This window comes from Macadamia integrifolia, unplaced genomic scaffold, assembly GCF_013358625.1.
Source record: "Macadamia integrifolia cultivar HAES 741 unplaced genomic scaffold, SCU_Mint_v3 scaffold_100A, whole genome shotgun sequence".
Classification (NCBI taxonomy): domain Eukaryota; kingdom Viridiplantae; phylum Streptophyta; class Magnoliopsida; order Proteales; family Proteaceae; genus Macadamia; species Macadamia integrifolia.
The window spans coordinates 24901-42325 of record NW_024870615.1 but is presented as its reverse complement, the minus strand read 5'-3'; the positions used below and the strand labels follow the sequence as shown (position 1 = coordinate 42325).

Here is a 17425-nt window from a genome sequence, read left to right as displayed (position 1 = left end):
GCCAAAAAAAAAAAACCACACCATATAACATATTATTTTCATCTGCACCCCTTTTCTTTACCATATTTGTAACTGTCATCTCATATTTCTGTCATTTGCGTCTTCACCCTTCCTTTTAGACAGTAACTACCTTTAACCCCCCCCCCCCCACCACTCTTTTACTTTCTTTCTTTTTTCCTGACCCTTCTAGAATTTTCTACTGATAAGAGCATGACTCTCGTGACTTGTTCATGGACCAATACATTCCATCTTGTTAAGGGTATTATGATAAATAACTATAACTTATCAAAGAATGAAGCTAACAAAATTAAAACCTTGGTTAGACCAATCCCAAACCATTACATTTCATAAAACTCTCTTATTTCAAATGCTTATATTTCTAATGTGTTTATATGGTGTTAAACATGTCAATTGTAATTTAAACATGCAATTACGAATGATTTTGTAAATTTCATCTTACGAAACTAGATTTGAAAAATTGAAAACGAATTTAAACCAAATAACCAAATCTAATTCAAAATGGATACCTAAAACAAAAGTCATTTGAATATTAATCAGATAATCAAAACTGAATAACATTTGGCTTTGTTTTGCAAAATTGGAACCAAATAATATTTAGGTTGTGTTTGGTATATTTGTATTTTGGGAATAGATTATGAATCTAAAAAACATTCTAAAGCAAGAAAAATAGAGAAGAGTGGGTTTTAGAATGCATTCTAAACCCAGACTCTATTCCCATAATGCAGACCAAACACTGCCTTAGTTTGATTTAAGCTTATAATTGATACCAAATCGCATCTCCGAAACTAAATCAATAAACACCCTTAGCATAGATCAAAGCAATCCTAACTGAGGGTTTTCAAAGCTACTTTTCATTTTAGAGGATCAGAATTTATATTTTAAAAATTGTCAGAGAGGATGTCAACACCTAAAAGAAAAGGACTGTCAACTAAAGAAGAAGAAGAAAACGCCTCTTCAAGGTAGATTACGTGTGGACATGATGAGTACATGAACACAGCATGGCAGCTTCTTCTGAGCCATCGCTTTCCCTGGTGTTGGCCTTTTGGGGGTTGAGTGAGTCTGATCACTGCTAAGTTGATGTCTTTATTCAACATTAATTGCTAAGTTGATGTCTTTAGTCAACATTAACTAATGTTCAAAGCTTGAGAGTGACATGAGTTTGCCTTTACAGTTTTAATTAAAATAAAAATCTAAGTAAATCCATTAAAGGAAACCAAACTTTCATGTGAAAAGAACTACCCTTGAAAGAAAAATAAAAAGAAAATTCATACCAAAAATAAAAAAGTGAATTCAATTTTATAATTTAAAATTAGATCAAAGTATTAAAACCTCATATTTTTTTGAACTAAAGCTTTAAAACTGTTTGAAATTTTATTTTATTTTTTTAATAATTTATATAAACTCATAGACAATAATCAAAAAATTATAAAATACATAATTGAGACGTACCATCAAATTTGACAGTGACTAATCTAAAGAATACCATATCTATCTAACGGTCAAACTATTGCAATCGACCTTCCATGTGGCACCAGATTTTTAGAATTTTGGTGCAACTTGAAAGGATGCCAAGGATGATAGGTTTATGAGTTTGTAAAAATTGTATAGAATACAAAGGCTCCTTTTCTTTCTTTCTTTCTTTCTTTCTTTCTTTTTTCTTTTTTAAATCTCATTTATACTTTCATTGTCTTCAACCATTTTTATTACAGTTTAGCTCAAGCTTGATATATTTGAAGGGGAAACTGAGGTCTGTTTGTCAATGAAAATTAGACTACACTAGACATGCCATGTTATTGAAACTCTCCCCTATGATAAGATCGATGTGAAGGAAAATTAAAGCTCTCCTCTAGTAATAACTTTAGGCTATGTTGCTTGGAAATGAACTGAAGAAAAGGGTAGTGAAGGTAAATAAAAATAAATTGAGAACTATTATAATCATTATCAATAATTATTGTGTAATTAACTCAATAAAATTTTAAACCTAGTTATTAAAATTATTCACTTTTCAATCAAAACCATTTGCTTTGAATTGGTAAATAAAGAATCTACTTAGAAACTATAATTATCATATTCGGAAAGATTTTAAATTACTTAAACAATTCTTACAAAATTATACAAATTTCAATTTAAAAAAAAAAAATTATAATAATTGCACTTACTTTTATTTTCCCTTAATTGCAACTAGGTGGATCCTTACTCCCTAATGAATTCTTTATAGTATTTAAACTACTATATTAACCTTATACTTAAATGATTATGTAGCGGAGGATATTGAGACTGGCACCCGGAAGAAGGTTCCTGCAGAGCCCACATGGCCAATTTATCTCAAGGTATATGACAGCAGCAACTCCATCATCCAAATGCATTTCAAGATATCATGTGGAGTTCTGTGTAGATATCCATGAATGGAAACTGTAAACTCACGTTACTTTGCTTCCTGTATTCTGCAGTTCACAGATGTGGCATACAAGGTAGTTCTTAAAAGTGTGAGAACAACAGTAGAGAAGGAAATCTTGAATGGCATTACAGGCTCAGTGAGTCCAGGAGAAGTTTTGGCATTAATGGGGCCATCAGGCAGTGGGAAGACCACCCTCCTTAATCTCCTTGGTGGAAGATTAAGTCTACCTGCTCAACGTGGCTCTATCACTTACAATGATCAGCCATATTCAAAGTCCCTGAAACGCAGGTATAAATCTCAATATGAACACAGAACTCATAGAGTCACTTGACAGTAACAGCTATAATGATCTTAAAAGAATTAAAACATGGTCATGTTCAGAGGCCAAACAGTGGATCCAATCATGAACATGGAGATAAAACCACCAGTGCTTAACATGAAATGTATGCAGGATAGGATTCGTGACTCAAGATGATGTTCTATTTCCTCACCTTACAGTGAGAGAAACATTAACATATGCAGCTCTTCTTCGATTGCCAAAGATACTGACGAGACAACAAAAAGAAGAACGAGCCATGGATGTCATCTATGAGCTCGGCTTGGAGAGGTACTTCCCTTTTCCTATAGGTAAAAAGAAACCAATATGAATACAAATTAACAAATGCATGGGATAAAAATTTGCATCCTGAATGAAACACCCAGTACTCAGATTAATTTGGTGTGTGCAGGTGTGAAGACACTATGATTGGAGGGTCCTTTGTGAGGGGAGTTTCAGGTGGCGAGAGGAAAAGGGTATGTATTGGCAATGAGATTCTCATCAACCCTTCACTTTTGTTTCTCGACGAGCCAACCTCTGGCTTGGATTCAACAACAGCTCTCAGAATTGTTCAGATGTTACAAGACATTGCTGAGGTATGCAGATTCTGAAGGCAACATCCACCAACATACTTGTGCTTTCAGCTAACTTAACTCAATCAAAAGCTGTATTGAGTGCAGAAGGCAACTCAAATTTCTTAGGACTGAAAGGAGTGTAAACCAGAGTACTTGAAAATTTCACCTCAACATGGAATTCAGTCTTAACCTTCTCAAAGTCCACAAGGACCCTAGAACTCATAGCCTCCAGTCATCGAGTTACTAACTTGAACTTGATGACTGGATGTAATACTAGAAACACATGTAGGATCATTCTGTAAAAGCATTTTGAGAGAAAAATTTATGTGAGAATCTGATCTGCTAAGAGCCTAACATAGCTAGTTTGTTACCATGTTGTCCCTAAATCTAATGGCAGGCTGGCAAAACAGTGGTGACTACAATCCATCAACCATCCAGCAGACTGTTCCACAAGTTTGACAAATTGATCCTTCTTGGGAAAGGGAGCTTACTCTACTTTGGAAAGGCATCAGAAGCAATGGTTTATTTCTCATCCATAGGATGCTCCCCTCTCATTGCCATGAACCCTGCAGAATTCCTGCTAGATCTAGCAAATGGAAATATCAATGATGTTTCAGTTCCACCAGAATTAGAGGATAAAGTACAGATGGGAAACTCAGAAACCGAAACAAGAAATGGGAAGCCATCCCCAACAGTTGTGCATGAGGTAAAGTTTCCTTCTTCTCGAATCACTATACACAGAAGAATAGAACTAATGCATCTTTCACACTATGTGAAAATAGAATACAGGACTACAAGGTGATTTTTTTATAACTGACAAGCACCAGCTTCTTACTCTCTGACTATTGTATTAACAGTACCTTGTTGGGGCCTACGAGACAAGGGTGGCGGACAACGAGAAGAAGAAGCTCATGGTGCCGATACCCATCGATGAAGAAATCAAGTCAAAGGTATCTTCTCCAATTAGAGAATGGGGGGCAAGCTGGTGGGAACAGTTTTCCATCCTGTTTTGGAGAGGCCTCAAAGAAAGGCGGCATGATTACTTGAGCTGGTTGAGAATCACCCAAGTTATCGCCACTGCTATTATTTTGGGTTTGCTCTGGTGGAAGTCAGATGGTACCACCCTGAAAGGACTCCAAGATCAGGTACTAAAGATTTGCCTTGTAAATTGAGCACAAATTTGACTGACCCTGATGGAATATGGCACACTTCTACACAAGGTGCTGGTTTCACTTCTGTTTTCTTTCTCATATTACCGAATTCAGAAACACCACACCACAGCCTACAATTAGCATGAAGACAGGGATAGTAGATGTTTTATACATGCATTAATTTGCAATATCTCATCGACAAAATTAGTACATAAGTTCATATAAAATTTGACATCTAGACTCCATAGTCCTTTCCTTTTCATCCACTCTATCTTGGCTTGTATCTTATGTTAGAACAAGTAAATTTGAAGCTTCTTTTTACTAACTCAATTGACACCCTTTTTCAGCCCCTTTTGTCATTTTAAAGCCTCGAAACTGCATCAGATAAGTTGTCCTCACCAATTCCAACATTGACCAAAATTCGCCATCATAGATCTATCATTACTGCTCCCTCCATCCCACAAAGAGTCTTGTTTGAGGTTGTTTCATGCCCCAAAATGATTTTCTATTGTAACAACCAAGATTTAAAATTTTCTGAGATTATCTATAAATTTATTTACACCCACTTACCACAATTGAATGGGGGGGGGGGAATTGGAAAAAAAAAAGAAGTTTGAAGTAGTGTATGATTAATGCAGTAATGATGCCCTCCTTAAAATGTGGGTTTTTTCTCAATTAAGACAGTCTTTGTGGGACAGAAGAAGCACCTATTAGAAATATTCCAAGATTCACCTGGAGACTCATTATATTCTCGACATTCTCAACCTGGCTCCATCCTTCCGTAAATGTTAGGAAGAGAAGAAGGAAATTGAGAATTAGCATCAACCTGAAATGCCTGAAAAACACAAGGCCCTAAAGCTAGATGGTTGCTAAATAAGATTATCCATGCAAGCATAGTTCCAAATTCCTGTATTGGGTAAGATTTCACAATTCTGTTGTAAACTAATAAGTAGGGGAATGAAGCATGCATCTTCTATCGTTTTCCACATTATACATAGCAACAGGATCAAGTCTAAGCTACCCAATAATCTTACATTGCAGTCAGGATTGCTGTTCTTCATTGCTGTCTTTTGGGGCTTCTTTCCTGTTTTCACAGCAATCTTCACATTCCCTCAAGAAAGAGCCATGATAAGCAAGGAACGAGCAGTTGATATGTACAGACTAAGTGCATATTTTATTGCTAGGACAACTAGCGACCTGCCACTTGACCTTTTCCTACCTGTAGCTTTCCTTCTCGTTGTCTACTTCATGGCAGGCTTGAGACTGAGTGTTGGACCATTTTTCCTAAGCATGCTTACTGTGTTCCTCTGCATTATAGCAGCTCAGGTATGCTTCTTTCACAGTTTATAGTTAAAATTAAGAAGATCTCAGATGTATTGTTGCAAATAGTCATTAAAACAGCTCTGACTGTCGCAGTTGAATATGTAAAATGAGGAAGCTCTTATTTTAAAAATTCAACTAAGCTAGGCCAAAGCTGTTGACTGTACTTGCCTGGTCCTTTTCAATGCCATCATCAGGCTGGATTTTATGACTATGCTGCACAAACACTCCAAGAAAGAACATATCACACACATCACTTGGGATACACTGGCAGGGGCTTGGACTGGCTATTGGTGCTACGCTGATGGATGTGAAGAAGGCAACAACTCTGGCTTCTGTAACTGTGATGACATTTATGTTGGCTGGTGGCTATTTCGTTAAGGTAAGCATGCAGAAGCAATCCTAAGAACTTCTAAAATGCACTAATTCTTAGCAGTGAATGGAAAAGTTTGATTCACCATAGAGGTAGCCAAAAATCAGACTGGATTTGGCAGACTAGACAATGAGCCAGTATCTGTAACTGCAAATCCTGACCCAATTTTTAGAGAAGCTTACATAAGAAACTGACACGGTTTATGAGAACCCAATCTGACATATTTTTCTGAAGACCGACCCCCAGTTTTACAATATAAAATTCTTGACCACTAATCAGATTTCAGACAGGAATTTTTCTATAAACCCAGTCTAAAACTAAACCAGTCCAGGTGACTGGACAGGAAAGACAAAAAATTGCCACCTCCTATTGATTCATAAAATGGATGAAAATAGCCTATAATATATTCAAACTGACAGACCAAGTAAACCAAATTAAATTTCTATGTTTAAAGAAGCTACTTATTGTTCTAAGAAAAATGTTTCCAATTTTGCAGAGTGTTCCAGTTTTTGCATCTTGGATCCGTTACATTTCTTACAACTACCATACTTATAGGCTTCTTCTCAAGGTGCAGTACAATCATATCACTCCTGCTATAAATGGAATGAAACTCGCCAGTGGTTTGACGGAAGTAGTTGCCTTGGTTATCATGGCTTTCGGATACCGTATTCTGGCATACCTTTCATTGCGGAGAATGAAAGTCTGATTTTGAGTTTGGATAATATAGGATTATGAGCAATAGAGAGCTATCAACAATCATTGAAATCACCTCACATTTTCACTTCTCAGTGACCTTATGGGAGAGGGTTGAGTGAGGGGAAGAAAACACCAAGAAGTAGAAGATATCCAACTCTCACAGGCTTTTTCTGATAATGAGTATAAGTTTGTATTGGAGAAACCGGATAGAATGTTATTGGTAGTAGCCTAGTCACGTTATGTCCTATTGAATCTAAAGAATCCGTAAGGATGTCTTGGGATTATCTCTCCCTTCTCCATATTTTGTTCCTTCTATTTACAGTTGTAACTGAAGACATCCAAATGTAATGAATCTGAATATGAATTCCTGGAACTCACTTTGTATGATGGATAAATGAAAGGGAACTGGGCAAATTGCAAATATTTTTTAATTTTAAAAGAATGGATAAACAAAGCAACAAAAATAATAATTAAAATCAAAACCCTTGTTTTTCTAGGTCTCCTCTTGGTTCAGATGAGGATCGTTCTAAAGTATCAAACTATTTGAACTTCACAAAACAATAGCACACATAATGAATTCGAAATTGGCCTTGCATTCAACTCCACTAGACAAATACCTATAATTGTATTAATTAAACAGAAACTTCTTTGAATTCAATAGTCGTTAGAAATGTTAGGTATCAAATTGCATTCTCCAAAGCAGAAAGAGTTCAGAACATTAATGGCTCATACCTGCAGGTAATATGGGTTGTCCAACTAGTGCCAAGCCAACTCCTCCGTTGACGTAAAACAAATTTAACCCTTCTCGAACACATCAGAAAAATAAGATATCAAACTAAAATGTAAGGTAGAACTAGGAGTCAAGAAATTCTGAAGCCAGAGATCAGAAAACTTCAACTAACAAGAGTATAAACAAGAAGGGAGGTTTTGAGACTGCTAAAAAGTGGGACACCTCCAATGAACAAATTATAAATTTTCAAAAATGAAAGATATGGTATATATGGCTCCTCGAATTTGTTTCTTTAAGTCATTTCGCTCCTGGGTGTTTATGGCTCCTGGAATATGTTTCTTTAAGTCATTTTGTTTGCGAATCTTCCAGAGTTGTTTCACTTTGGCCGTAGATCAAGGCATTGGCCTGGAGTGGTTTCAGCAGTGGACCTTTTGTGATGAGACCTAATCTGTGAAGTTTCAGAATATGGTTCCTTGCTAGAGATTGATTGTTGGAGATAAAAAATGATAATTTGGAAGAGAGAAAAAGGGGGGGAGGGGTTCCCTTTATACAATGAAAAAAAAAATTAATTAAACAAATAAACCCATATCTACATCAGTTGTAATTTTTTGAGGGTGGTCCTGTTCCCTCGCCCTCTGAAGTCTGAACTAACCTGTAGCTAGTGACATATACATCTGATCTTGTTTAATAATAACAACATGAGTTGGATTGTTTACAACAAAAACATCATATAAATGCACAAACAGCTTCACGGCCAACCTCCCAGACTGCCTGCAAAAGCCACGACTGCAATTGTCACTCAAAAACTCACGACTCTACTTTCTTCCATCCTTCCTTCTTAATCCACCGCAGCCCCTGAAAATTCCTCTTGCTTCTGGATCCTGTGGATATTCCATACAAGCAATACTAAACTACAAATTAAATATAACAACATAATCCGATCCAGCAGCTCCAGAATACGGGTGAAAAATTCCCCGCACAAATAAGGATAGGATATTCCACTGCCCGTAGCCTTTGATACTCAACAAGAGACATACAGTTATCATCATTGATACAAATCTTACCATGATCAAGACGCACAACATTACAGTCACTGATCCATCCATTTTGAGATAGTCTGAATTAAGCGAAGAGGAACAGCTTTAACATGACAGAACAAACACTGATTTCTTTGGATACAAATGAAATAGCATGTAATGGCCACACAGGAAAGGATCATTTACTTAACAGATTTAGAGAAAGAAGAATGCAAGATTTAAAAAAAATAAAAATAAAATAAATAAAACCCCTCTTGGAGAGTAATAATTTCCAACAGAAAATTTTGAATATATGGAATTTTTTCTGATGCATAAAAATTCTAATATATTTTCTCAGATGCCAAAGTATTCACCTTACACAACCTTACGAGCTTATAATTTCTTTACCAAAAAAATTCCTTATAATTTGAGAGGGAACTGTTTGATGCACGCTTACATCATATTATGGCATTTCTACTGTATCTGCCAAGTATGGTACTTCCAAGTTCCAATTCCCCTAGGGTGTATACTGGGTAGCTGTCACCTTCTAATGTCAACCCAAATTGTTCCATTGCCAACTCATGATGCTTCCACTTGCCGAAGAACATCTGCTTGAGTAGGTAATTTTATGCCTCGATGGCTTAGAAAGGCCCTAGAAGTTCCCATCTTCTATTCTTCCACCAAACCAAAGGCATCATTGGCCCATATTTTTTATGAAGCCACTCTTTTCAAGCAATTGTCCTTAACCAGCGAAGAAGTTTAAGATGGGCAGCATCCAATACTGGGTATCTTTTCTCAAGCCCTGGAAACACCCAAAAAAAGGAATCTAAACATAAATACATAAGCAATATATCGGGAACTCACCCAACAATAATTTTAAGCTAATAAATCAACTAGCATTTAGTTAGATTGATGATCAACCAATGATTTGGCTGAGGCTGCTTACTGTCGAGCAATATATCGGGAACTCACCCAACAATAATTTTAAGCTAATAAATCAACTAGCATTTAGTTAGATAGATGATCAACCAATGATATGGCTGAGGCTGCTTACTGTTGTTTCTTCATAGAAGAAAGTCTAAGCAGCAATTTTGTAAAAAGGAGAACAAAAGGTCACGATTAGGCAAAACTCTCAAATGAGATTGATGAGTCTCCTAATAGAGAGATTAGGGGATTGATAGACTTCCCAACCAATAATAAAAAACCAGGCCAGTCCATTAACTTGTAGAGGCCAGGGCAGTGGGTCAGTGAGTTAAATCCATCGAATTAAATCGAATTAACAATTAGTTAAAGACAGAAGAATTAATACTCATCGACAGTAGGCAAATGTTACTAGTATGACAAATTCCAGAGTGGCTCCAAAAACCTACTAACCGATATCTGCAGCTACTCGATGAGCACACATGATTCCTGAAAAGGAAACAGCTATAACTCCTTGCCCTGGAAAGCAGCTATCACCAACACAGTAGAGTCCATCTATAGCCTGCATGTTCCCAGTAGTGCATTCCAGAATCAAGTAGTCAATCAACTCAAACAAGCTTACTGAAAGATGCTGAATTTTATCAGCAGCGCCCTCCTCTCCCCAGCCCCCCAAAAAAAGCCCAGAGAAAAAAAAAATTCTGTCAGCAGTTAGTATGACTTACAGTTGTATTAAATGGCATCCCCAACAAGCCCTTGGGGATTGTACGAGGCATAGGCCCATAGGTACCACTATCACGAGCAAGGAATCGCCTGTGTGTCTTGGGTGTCCCCACCTACCATGATGGATATGGAATGAAATAAACCTCAAATTTTAAAACCCAATGGTCACAAAAAACACTCTACAGAAAAATGTCTTCGAAAATAAGCACCAAAAAAAAAAAGGAAATTAGAAATAGCTAAAATGATTTCTTTTAACCAATGATGACGTGTTTGATTAAATGAAGGAATAAGGAGCCAGCATACTATATAATTTTTTCCAGATATGCTGAGGTTACCAAAGGGGACAATCAGGATTCATAGTGTGGGTCCAATAAAATATCAGAGAAATGGTGCATCAGCGACACTTTAAAGTGCAATGAATTTCAAATTTTATATGAATGGCAAACCTAGAAGAGAAATGTAATATTATCAAGAACAAGATTATAAGACTTAAAGGCAGTTGCAGGCCAACTCAGTGCATCACCAACAAATAGCTGGCTCTACAAAATTGTTCAGATGTGTTAAAAGTTGATTTGAAATTTATAAGCAGCACTGCATTAACCCTAGAATTCGATTTCATATAGCAACCATAGTTCAAGGTTTCGCCAAAATTTTGTGAAATATTCAGTCTCGACAAATGTCATTATGAACCTTGAACGATACACAAAGACTACAGTATTTCAGTTGAAATTTCGCTGTTTTGGCAAAAATTTCAACGAATTGTATTGTTTCGGTACCTTTTCGATCGAAACGATACATTTGTCAACTATAAAATGTAAGGTTTCAAACACACTTCTCTGGTTTCGCCTCGACAACCCTGGAAACCTGTTTTTTGTGATTTTTTTTTGCTAATCAGTCCCATACAAGTGTGAAACAAATCATTGGGCATTAGTGGAATGCATCGGAAGTGACAATGTGCTGCATTTGTGGAAGATTTGTGCAAGATTCAAATTGAAATGGTTTATGATTTTATGTCTATTCATTCCTAATGCAAATTTTAATTGTTTTAACTGAATTATGTGTGTTCTAGTACTAAATTTTGTGTGGAATAGGCCATATTAAAGAATGTGTATGGCAACGTATACTACCAAACCTAGGGTCCGAAGTCAAGCTACCATTTTTTTGCTTTTCTTTAATCTAAATATTACACTAATGTAGGAGGCCTAAAATACAGTTTCCTGGAAGTTTCGTGACCTAATTTGGCCATTTGGGCCTCAAAACCCTCGCTTGAAAACAACCAAGGTTTCAACCGAAATTTTGCTGTTTCGAGAAACATTTCGGTTTCAACCAGGCTTCAAAACCGAACCTAGAACTAAGATGCAACTTATCATATCACTACAAACAATTAACTCATTCCAAATTACCTACAAATCATGTAGTACTATGAACTCTACCTCTTTAAAAACAATGGATGATTTAAGCTCTGGAAAAAGTTCCCTTTCTAGTCTGCTTATGATTTCATCGGCCACGAGCTCCTTTTTTGCTTCATAGTCTTTTTGAGGGAGTCCCTGCTCCAACAAGGGCACATATTGTCATACCCTGACCAAGAATTTAGGAAGGAAGATAACATCAAAATCCAGATCAATTAACTTCATAATATAGCCCCTTTGGTTGTAGAAATTACCTTCCAGTCCTCTATGCAAGATGTTGTAAATATATGAAGAATATGGCATCCTTCTGGAGCCAATGACGGATCCAAAACAGTTGGAATGCTCAAAAATATGCTACCATATGGCTCCTCCAACCGTGCCCAATCACTCTGCATCGATAAATAGAAAGACAACATCATGAATTCATTCACTCTTCCCCAATTAAGGAGGCTCACTCACGACCGCCATGAAAATAGAAGCTAATTAAGATACGCAACCACCTCAAGAACAAAATGATGGCAATCTGTATCCGGTGGCAACACCTCTGCTTTGACTCCCATGTGAATGGAAAGAAACGATGGGGCCTTAACATAAACTCTTTGAAAATCTTCCTCCTCTTTTGGAAGATCTTCTCCTTTCAAAAGTTTACCTACAATATGATGGAAATAAGTCCAGTTTTAATAAAGTTGCCACCACAAGAACTCAATGAAATATGAACATGCTAAAGCAAGCTACTGATCCCAGTTGAAAGTTGATTTGTTTACAGACTAGAAATCAAATAATCAGGATAGCTAACCGAAGGTATCCCATCTAGTTGCATTTGATATTACAGTTTTGGAAAAAAACTCCCTTCCGTCTGAAACCCTTACTCCTACCTGTAAAATGCAGAAAAGAAAGTAGCATAAGAAATCTATCACTTCTTGTCTCCCTCCCTCCCTCCCTCCCTCCACGTGTAGAAAGTAACTACTTTACTAACAAGGAAACAAAAATGACACGAACAACAGAGCCGGAAGGCCATAAGACGGCAAGAAAAGAGAGCATCCAAACCATGTTAAAGGGACAAGAGAGAATTCATCTTAAGGGACCTCCCACAACTAAATCAGAAATTGACCACAGTACATAAACTCCCGCTCAAACCCACCCCCAGAAATCTCACTAATAGGGAATATCTCTGGTACCAAATGAAAGAGATACTTGTTTGTACATATGTTGTGTAGTTACTAGCAAATTAATATTGGGATCAATGAGCCAAGAATAAGGTTCCACTCACAGCCTTCCCATGCTCAAGTATAATGCTGGTAACATTTGCCCTGTAAAGTATTTTACTTCCCTTATCAACCAGCCCTTTTGCCAAGGACTTTGCAATCCCACCAACACCACCAACCGGGTAGTTGATTCCCCCAAAATGCCTGTCACACAGAACCTGTCAATATATGAAAAAACAAAATAAGCATTAAATGCATATGTAAGTGCATGGCTACTTGTAGCCTGCTAGTTTAAACATGGATAATGACATGCATGTGAACACCTTGGTTTCTTTTTAGGCAAGGGGGAAGAAAATGAATGTGACTGTGAAGTCAGGGAGGGAAGTAAGGGAGAGAAGGATTGCCCACAGGAGAACGATCATAATGGTCTATGTTGACATGATGAGGCAACAAAACATAGTCAAACCAAGGTGATTGCTCATAGGAAAGGTAGAACTATGGTTTCGTAGTTAACATAACTGAAGCATCACTATGTGAAGTTTTTACAGCTATCGTGTCAAACGCCTTGTATCTGTGTCCATGTAAATGAAACCAGGAAGGATAAAGCAACCAAGACAGCTTACCATGCTTGCATTGATCATTGGTGTCTGTGAAGCTTTTACTGTACTCACTATAAAACACTACAGGGAGCATCTTTCATTTGTGAGATTGGTCAGACATGCCACATACAAATTGCAAAGCTATAAAAACGTTAAAGTCAAGGAAAACTCATATAACAGAAAATAATGTCAGCTGACCTCAGAATCTATGAAAGACAACAATCTGGGATCCCTTATAAACTTCCGAGCAATGTCTCCGGCATTCTGAGGCAAATAGTAAGCTGCCAAAAGAATGTGTAATTAGAGACAACAGTTTAATCAGACAAACCAGTGCCAAGTATAACTCCCAAACAGGCCAGCAATTCCAACCCGACATCCCATTTTTGCCAGTATGATTATGATTCAACCATAAGTTCACATATACAGAATACGGTAAAGTGGCTATGGGAAGTGAATACCCAGTGTCAAGCATTCCAGGGGCTTCTGAAAGAATTGCCCAAAAAGGTAGAGTGGCTCCTCAAGTGACTTCAATTCCAATGAATTCAAGGCATTGAAGACCTGTGCAAATAAGTGCTTAGTGTACGTTACAGGTTCCAATAAGAGCCCAAAAGGCCATAGAAAGTTGCAGTCAGCAACTGGTCAGAACAAACCTTCCAACATTCGCCATAAAATTTGAGGATCCCTTCCTTTTCATGTGGAAATTTATTGGTGAGGTCTGCAATGAAGTCACTGTACTCTCTGTGTACTTGTACGGACAGATTATCAGGTAGATGAAAATGGACAGTGGTTGGATCAGGAATTACTTGCATCTCACACCCCACTGCTGCCAATGCCTGGGTTATCAAATTTAAATTTCCCTGTCCATCATAATGAAGCCAAAGAACATCTTATTAAGCATTTAAAACATGCCTTGAGCTCAACAGCTTAGAAGAGTTATAAGTAAACAATTTCAAAGTCTTAGAATAATCAAAAGATAGAATCGTTTTCAGGTAGGAAGGTATTAGCACCATGGAATCGGTGAATTTGAGATGTACCCCTTGGGATTTAGAAGTTAGGAGAAATTAGTGTCTTCACTCTGAACCAATCTTAACACTACGCTATTGCATAACCTAAGAATTTGGTATTTGAAAAAGACTTCAAACTGTTTGTTTGCATTACAGGATTGTACTTAACCTGGACCGTTTTTGCTTCCACAAATGTTTTGAAAAAGTTATGCGTTGTCTAAGAAAATAGAAAGCAAGTACTGCCATCGTTTTCGATTCATCGATAAAGGAGAAAATAATAGAAAAATGAAGGATGTTTTATGTGCTTTAGGAATCCGATCTGAATCTCTAACTTGGCATCCCACCAAGCCTACCTTGGCACCCCCACCAAGGGCTTCACTGCATCTCAAAGCAAATAGGTGTTCTCAAAATGTAACAAAACTAAATGGTTGAAAGCCAATTCCATTCATCAAATTCTTATGCCATATAGACTTGATATAATGAAAGAAAATCAATTCAAATTTCATAACAGGACTGGACCAATAGATTCTTATCCAGACTGAACTAGGACAAATAAAATACCAAAATAGAAAAAGAAACTAAAAACATAACTCTACTAAAATAGATCTTCACAGGAGACTAGGAATAAGATTCCAAATCAGAATAGGATTCCTAGAGAAACTAGGAATTCTTCTGACTTCTCTTGGCATTGCTATTGTTACCTAGATACTGCATCATTCTCATAAGGCAAGGGAATCCTCTTGCTTATTAATTTCCAAATGTTGACTTTTCAACAATTTTTTAAATGCCATGTGGCATTGTGGCAAAGTCTTACAATGGTATGGAGGTGTGGGGCCTCTCCAGCTGAGATGCCACGTGTTGGGTTATAACGCCCTTAGAGTTTCCATCTCACATGGTTCTAAAAATAGGCATCGGCCCGGCCGACACGCATTGGTATCAGTGTATGCCTGCCGACACCAATTCCTGGCCAATCCGACACGGAAGTTTAGAACCATGATCCGGAGGCCAATCCAATCCAAGGCTGACATAGAGTCCGGGTACGGTGTCGGCCGATACTTACTAATCCATGTGTAGCATTCACTGCTATTGCTTCTAATCCAAAAGAATTTCTAGCGTAAAAGAAAAAGAATCCAAGGAATTCGCTAAAAAATTAAGGGGAAAAAAATCACCTTATCACTGAATCCAAACATCACAGACGATCCAACGTCAAATGTGTACCCATCCCTTTGATAAAACCCTGAGCTTCCACCAGGAATCACATACTTCTCTAGCACCAGCACCTTCGCTCCCTTCACCGCCAGCTGCGTTGCCGCGACCAGTCCACCAATTCCGGACCCGATGACAATTGCGTCATATTTCTCGTCACCCGCACCTCCACTTCCATCTTTCTCGACCGGCTTCTCAACACTCATCAGAGACTTCAGCTTCACAGACAACTTCTTTATTTCGCTCCTACGACCATTACGAAACCCTAACTTCCGGTTTCTCAACTTGAAACAATCGAGTTCTAACGTCTTAGAGTGAGAGAACAACGGAAATTCATGTCGCAGAGAGGCCGAGCCAAACCCTAGCTCGGCCATTGACGGGGAGGTTGATATGGAGAAAGCAAGCATCTTCGGTCCGATAGATTATTTACTAATCGGTTCTTAAAACGATATAAAAGCAGCTTCGATCCCACTCCGTTCTGGATTTATCAAAATATTCCTCCTTCCTCTTCAGAGTTCATACTCTCCACCACCATAAACGAGAGAGATGAAACGGTTGTTTGAGGCCTCTGGCAGATGGGTTGGTTTCGGACACTTTCAGCATGGTGCTGGTCGTGTCTGTAATCAATACCTCTCATCCCGTGAAATGACATTTCTACCCTAATTGGGAGGAGAGATTTTACCTCTCCTTCGTTAAAATGACAAATTTACCCTTATTCACAGAGGAGAGACTAATGAAAGGCACCCCATGTTGCGTGTCTCTGTATTCCATACCTCTCATCCTATGAAATGACATATGCATATCTACCCTTATTTCTCTAGACCGCTGATCGCATAGGTCTATCCACAGCTTCCTGAGCGATCGACATATGTCTAAATGCTAATTCAACGTTTTTCGACATGCCGCCTCTGTTATAGTTGATAGAAACACATTCGTTGAATTAGCATTTGGACACATGTCGATCACCTAGATAACTATAGACAATACCTGGGTGAGTAGCACTCAAGAGAAGATCCCAATCCTATTGTGGGATGAGAGACTTATGAAAGGCACCCACACTCTATACCTCTCCTCATTTTGTAAAATGACATATATACTCCTAATTGTGTGAGGAGAGATTTCACGACTCTTCTTTCTATGAAATGATATATCTACCCTTGTTGTGGGAAGAGAGACTTATGAATGACAATGTAATAGTGAACTTTAAATCCTAGTAATTAATTTTTAATTCAAAATAATTTTAAATTGAAATTATACCAATGAGATGTTGATTTTATCCTCACTCACGAGGAATTATTGATGTATTGATATGTGATATATAGTAAAACATTGAATTGCAATAGGCATAAGTGAAACCTATTCATCCTCAGAAATATTTATAATTACTGGACTGCTAAAATTAGATGGGGCGAAAACTTGTGCTAGATATTAAGAGAAAAATATAATTTATCAAGTAATAATAATAATAATTACTTAAAGGACAACCGAGAGGGTGCATGCACGTTTTGAGAGTTGTACAACATATATGCCATTCTATATCAGTAGATGATTAGGTATATGATTGAGCATAAATATAAAATTTGAAAATATGATTATTTTCCCAGGGATCTATATGATTGAATAGCTTGATCACCCTTTTATTGGCAAATACTGTTGCTATATTCTAGAGATGCCATCGAAACAACATGCTGATATAGAAAAATTATATTTTTCTTTTTTACTTTTTGAAAGGCAATCTCCATTTTTTTTTTTTTTTTTTTAGATT

At 37.3% G+C, this 17425-nt stretch overlaps 2 protein-coding genes across 5 annotated transcripts in view; one reads left to right on the top strand and one right to left on the bottom strand.

The window, feature by feature from the left end:
* The window catches only part of LOC122070776 (ABC transporter G family member 22-like), a 7984-nt gene extending 761 nt beyond the window's left edge, over positions 1–7223 (top strand). The window contains exons 3-11 of the mRNA XM_042634973.1: positions 2284–2351; positions 2472–2707; positions 2871–3026; positions 3148–3331; positions 3708–4016; positions 4168–4455; positions 5503–5787; positions 6056–6163; positions 6651–7223. Of these exons, the coding sequence (XP_042490907.1) occupies positions 2284–2351; positions 2472–2707; positions 2871–3026; positions 3148–3331; positions 3708–4016; positions 4168–4455; positions 5503–5787; positions 6056–6163; positions 6651–6860 (1844 nt within the window). The 3' untranslated portion in view covers positions 6861–7223. The remainder of the gene's footprint in view (positions 1–2283; positions 2352–2471; positions 2708–2870; positions 3027–3147; positions 3332–3707; positions 4017–4167; positions 4456–5502; positions 5788–6055; positions 6164–6650) is intronic.
* Positions 7224–8128: 905 nt separating this feature from the next.
* On the bottom strand, positions 8129–16265 carry LOC122070777 (prolycopene isomerase, chloroplastic). Of its 4 annotated transcripts, XR_006137971.1 has the most exons (15): positions 15624–16265; positions 14101–14307; positions 13909–14008; positions 13649–13731; positions 13475–13531; positions 12917–13069; positions 12443–12521; positions 12147–12295; positions 11901–12035; positions 11671–11784; positions 10240–10350; positions 9971–10079; positions 8971–9398; positions 8645–8697; positions 8129–8461 (listed from the first exon to the last, which is right to left on the bottom strand). XR_006137971.1 is itself a non-coding variant. In XM_042634975.1 (13 exons), the coding sequence occupies exons 1-13, from the start codon at positions 16065–16067 to the stop codon at positions 9325–9327; spliced, it is 1815 nt and encodes a 604-aa protein (XP_042490909.1). In that variant the 5' UTR covers positions 16068–16265; the 3' UTR covers positions 8966–9324. The 4 variants fall into 4 exon arrangements, 1 of the variants encoding a protein (XP_042490909.1); XR_006137970.1 differs by having other exon boundaries at positions 8129–8697; XM_042634975.1 differs by lacking the exons at positions 8129–8461; positions 8645–8697 and having other exon boundaries at positions 8966–9398.
* Between the last annotated feature and the right edge of the window lie 1160 nt (positions 16266–17425).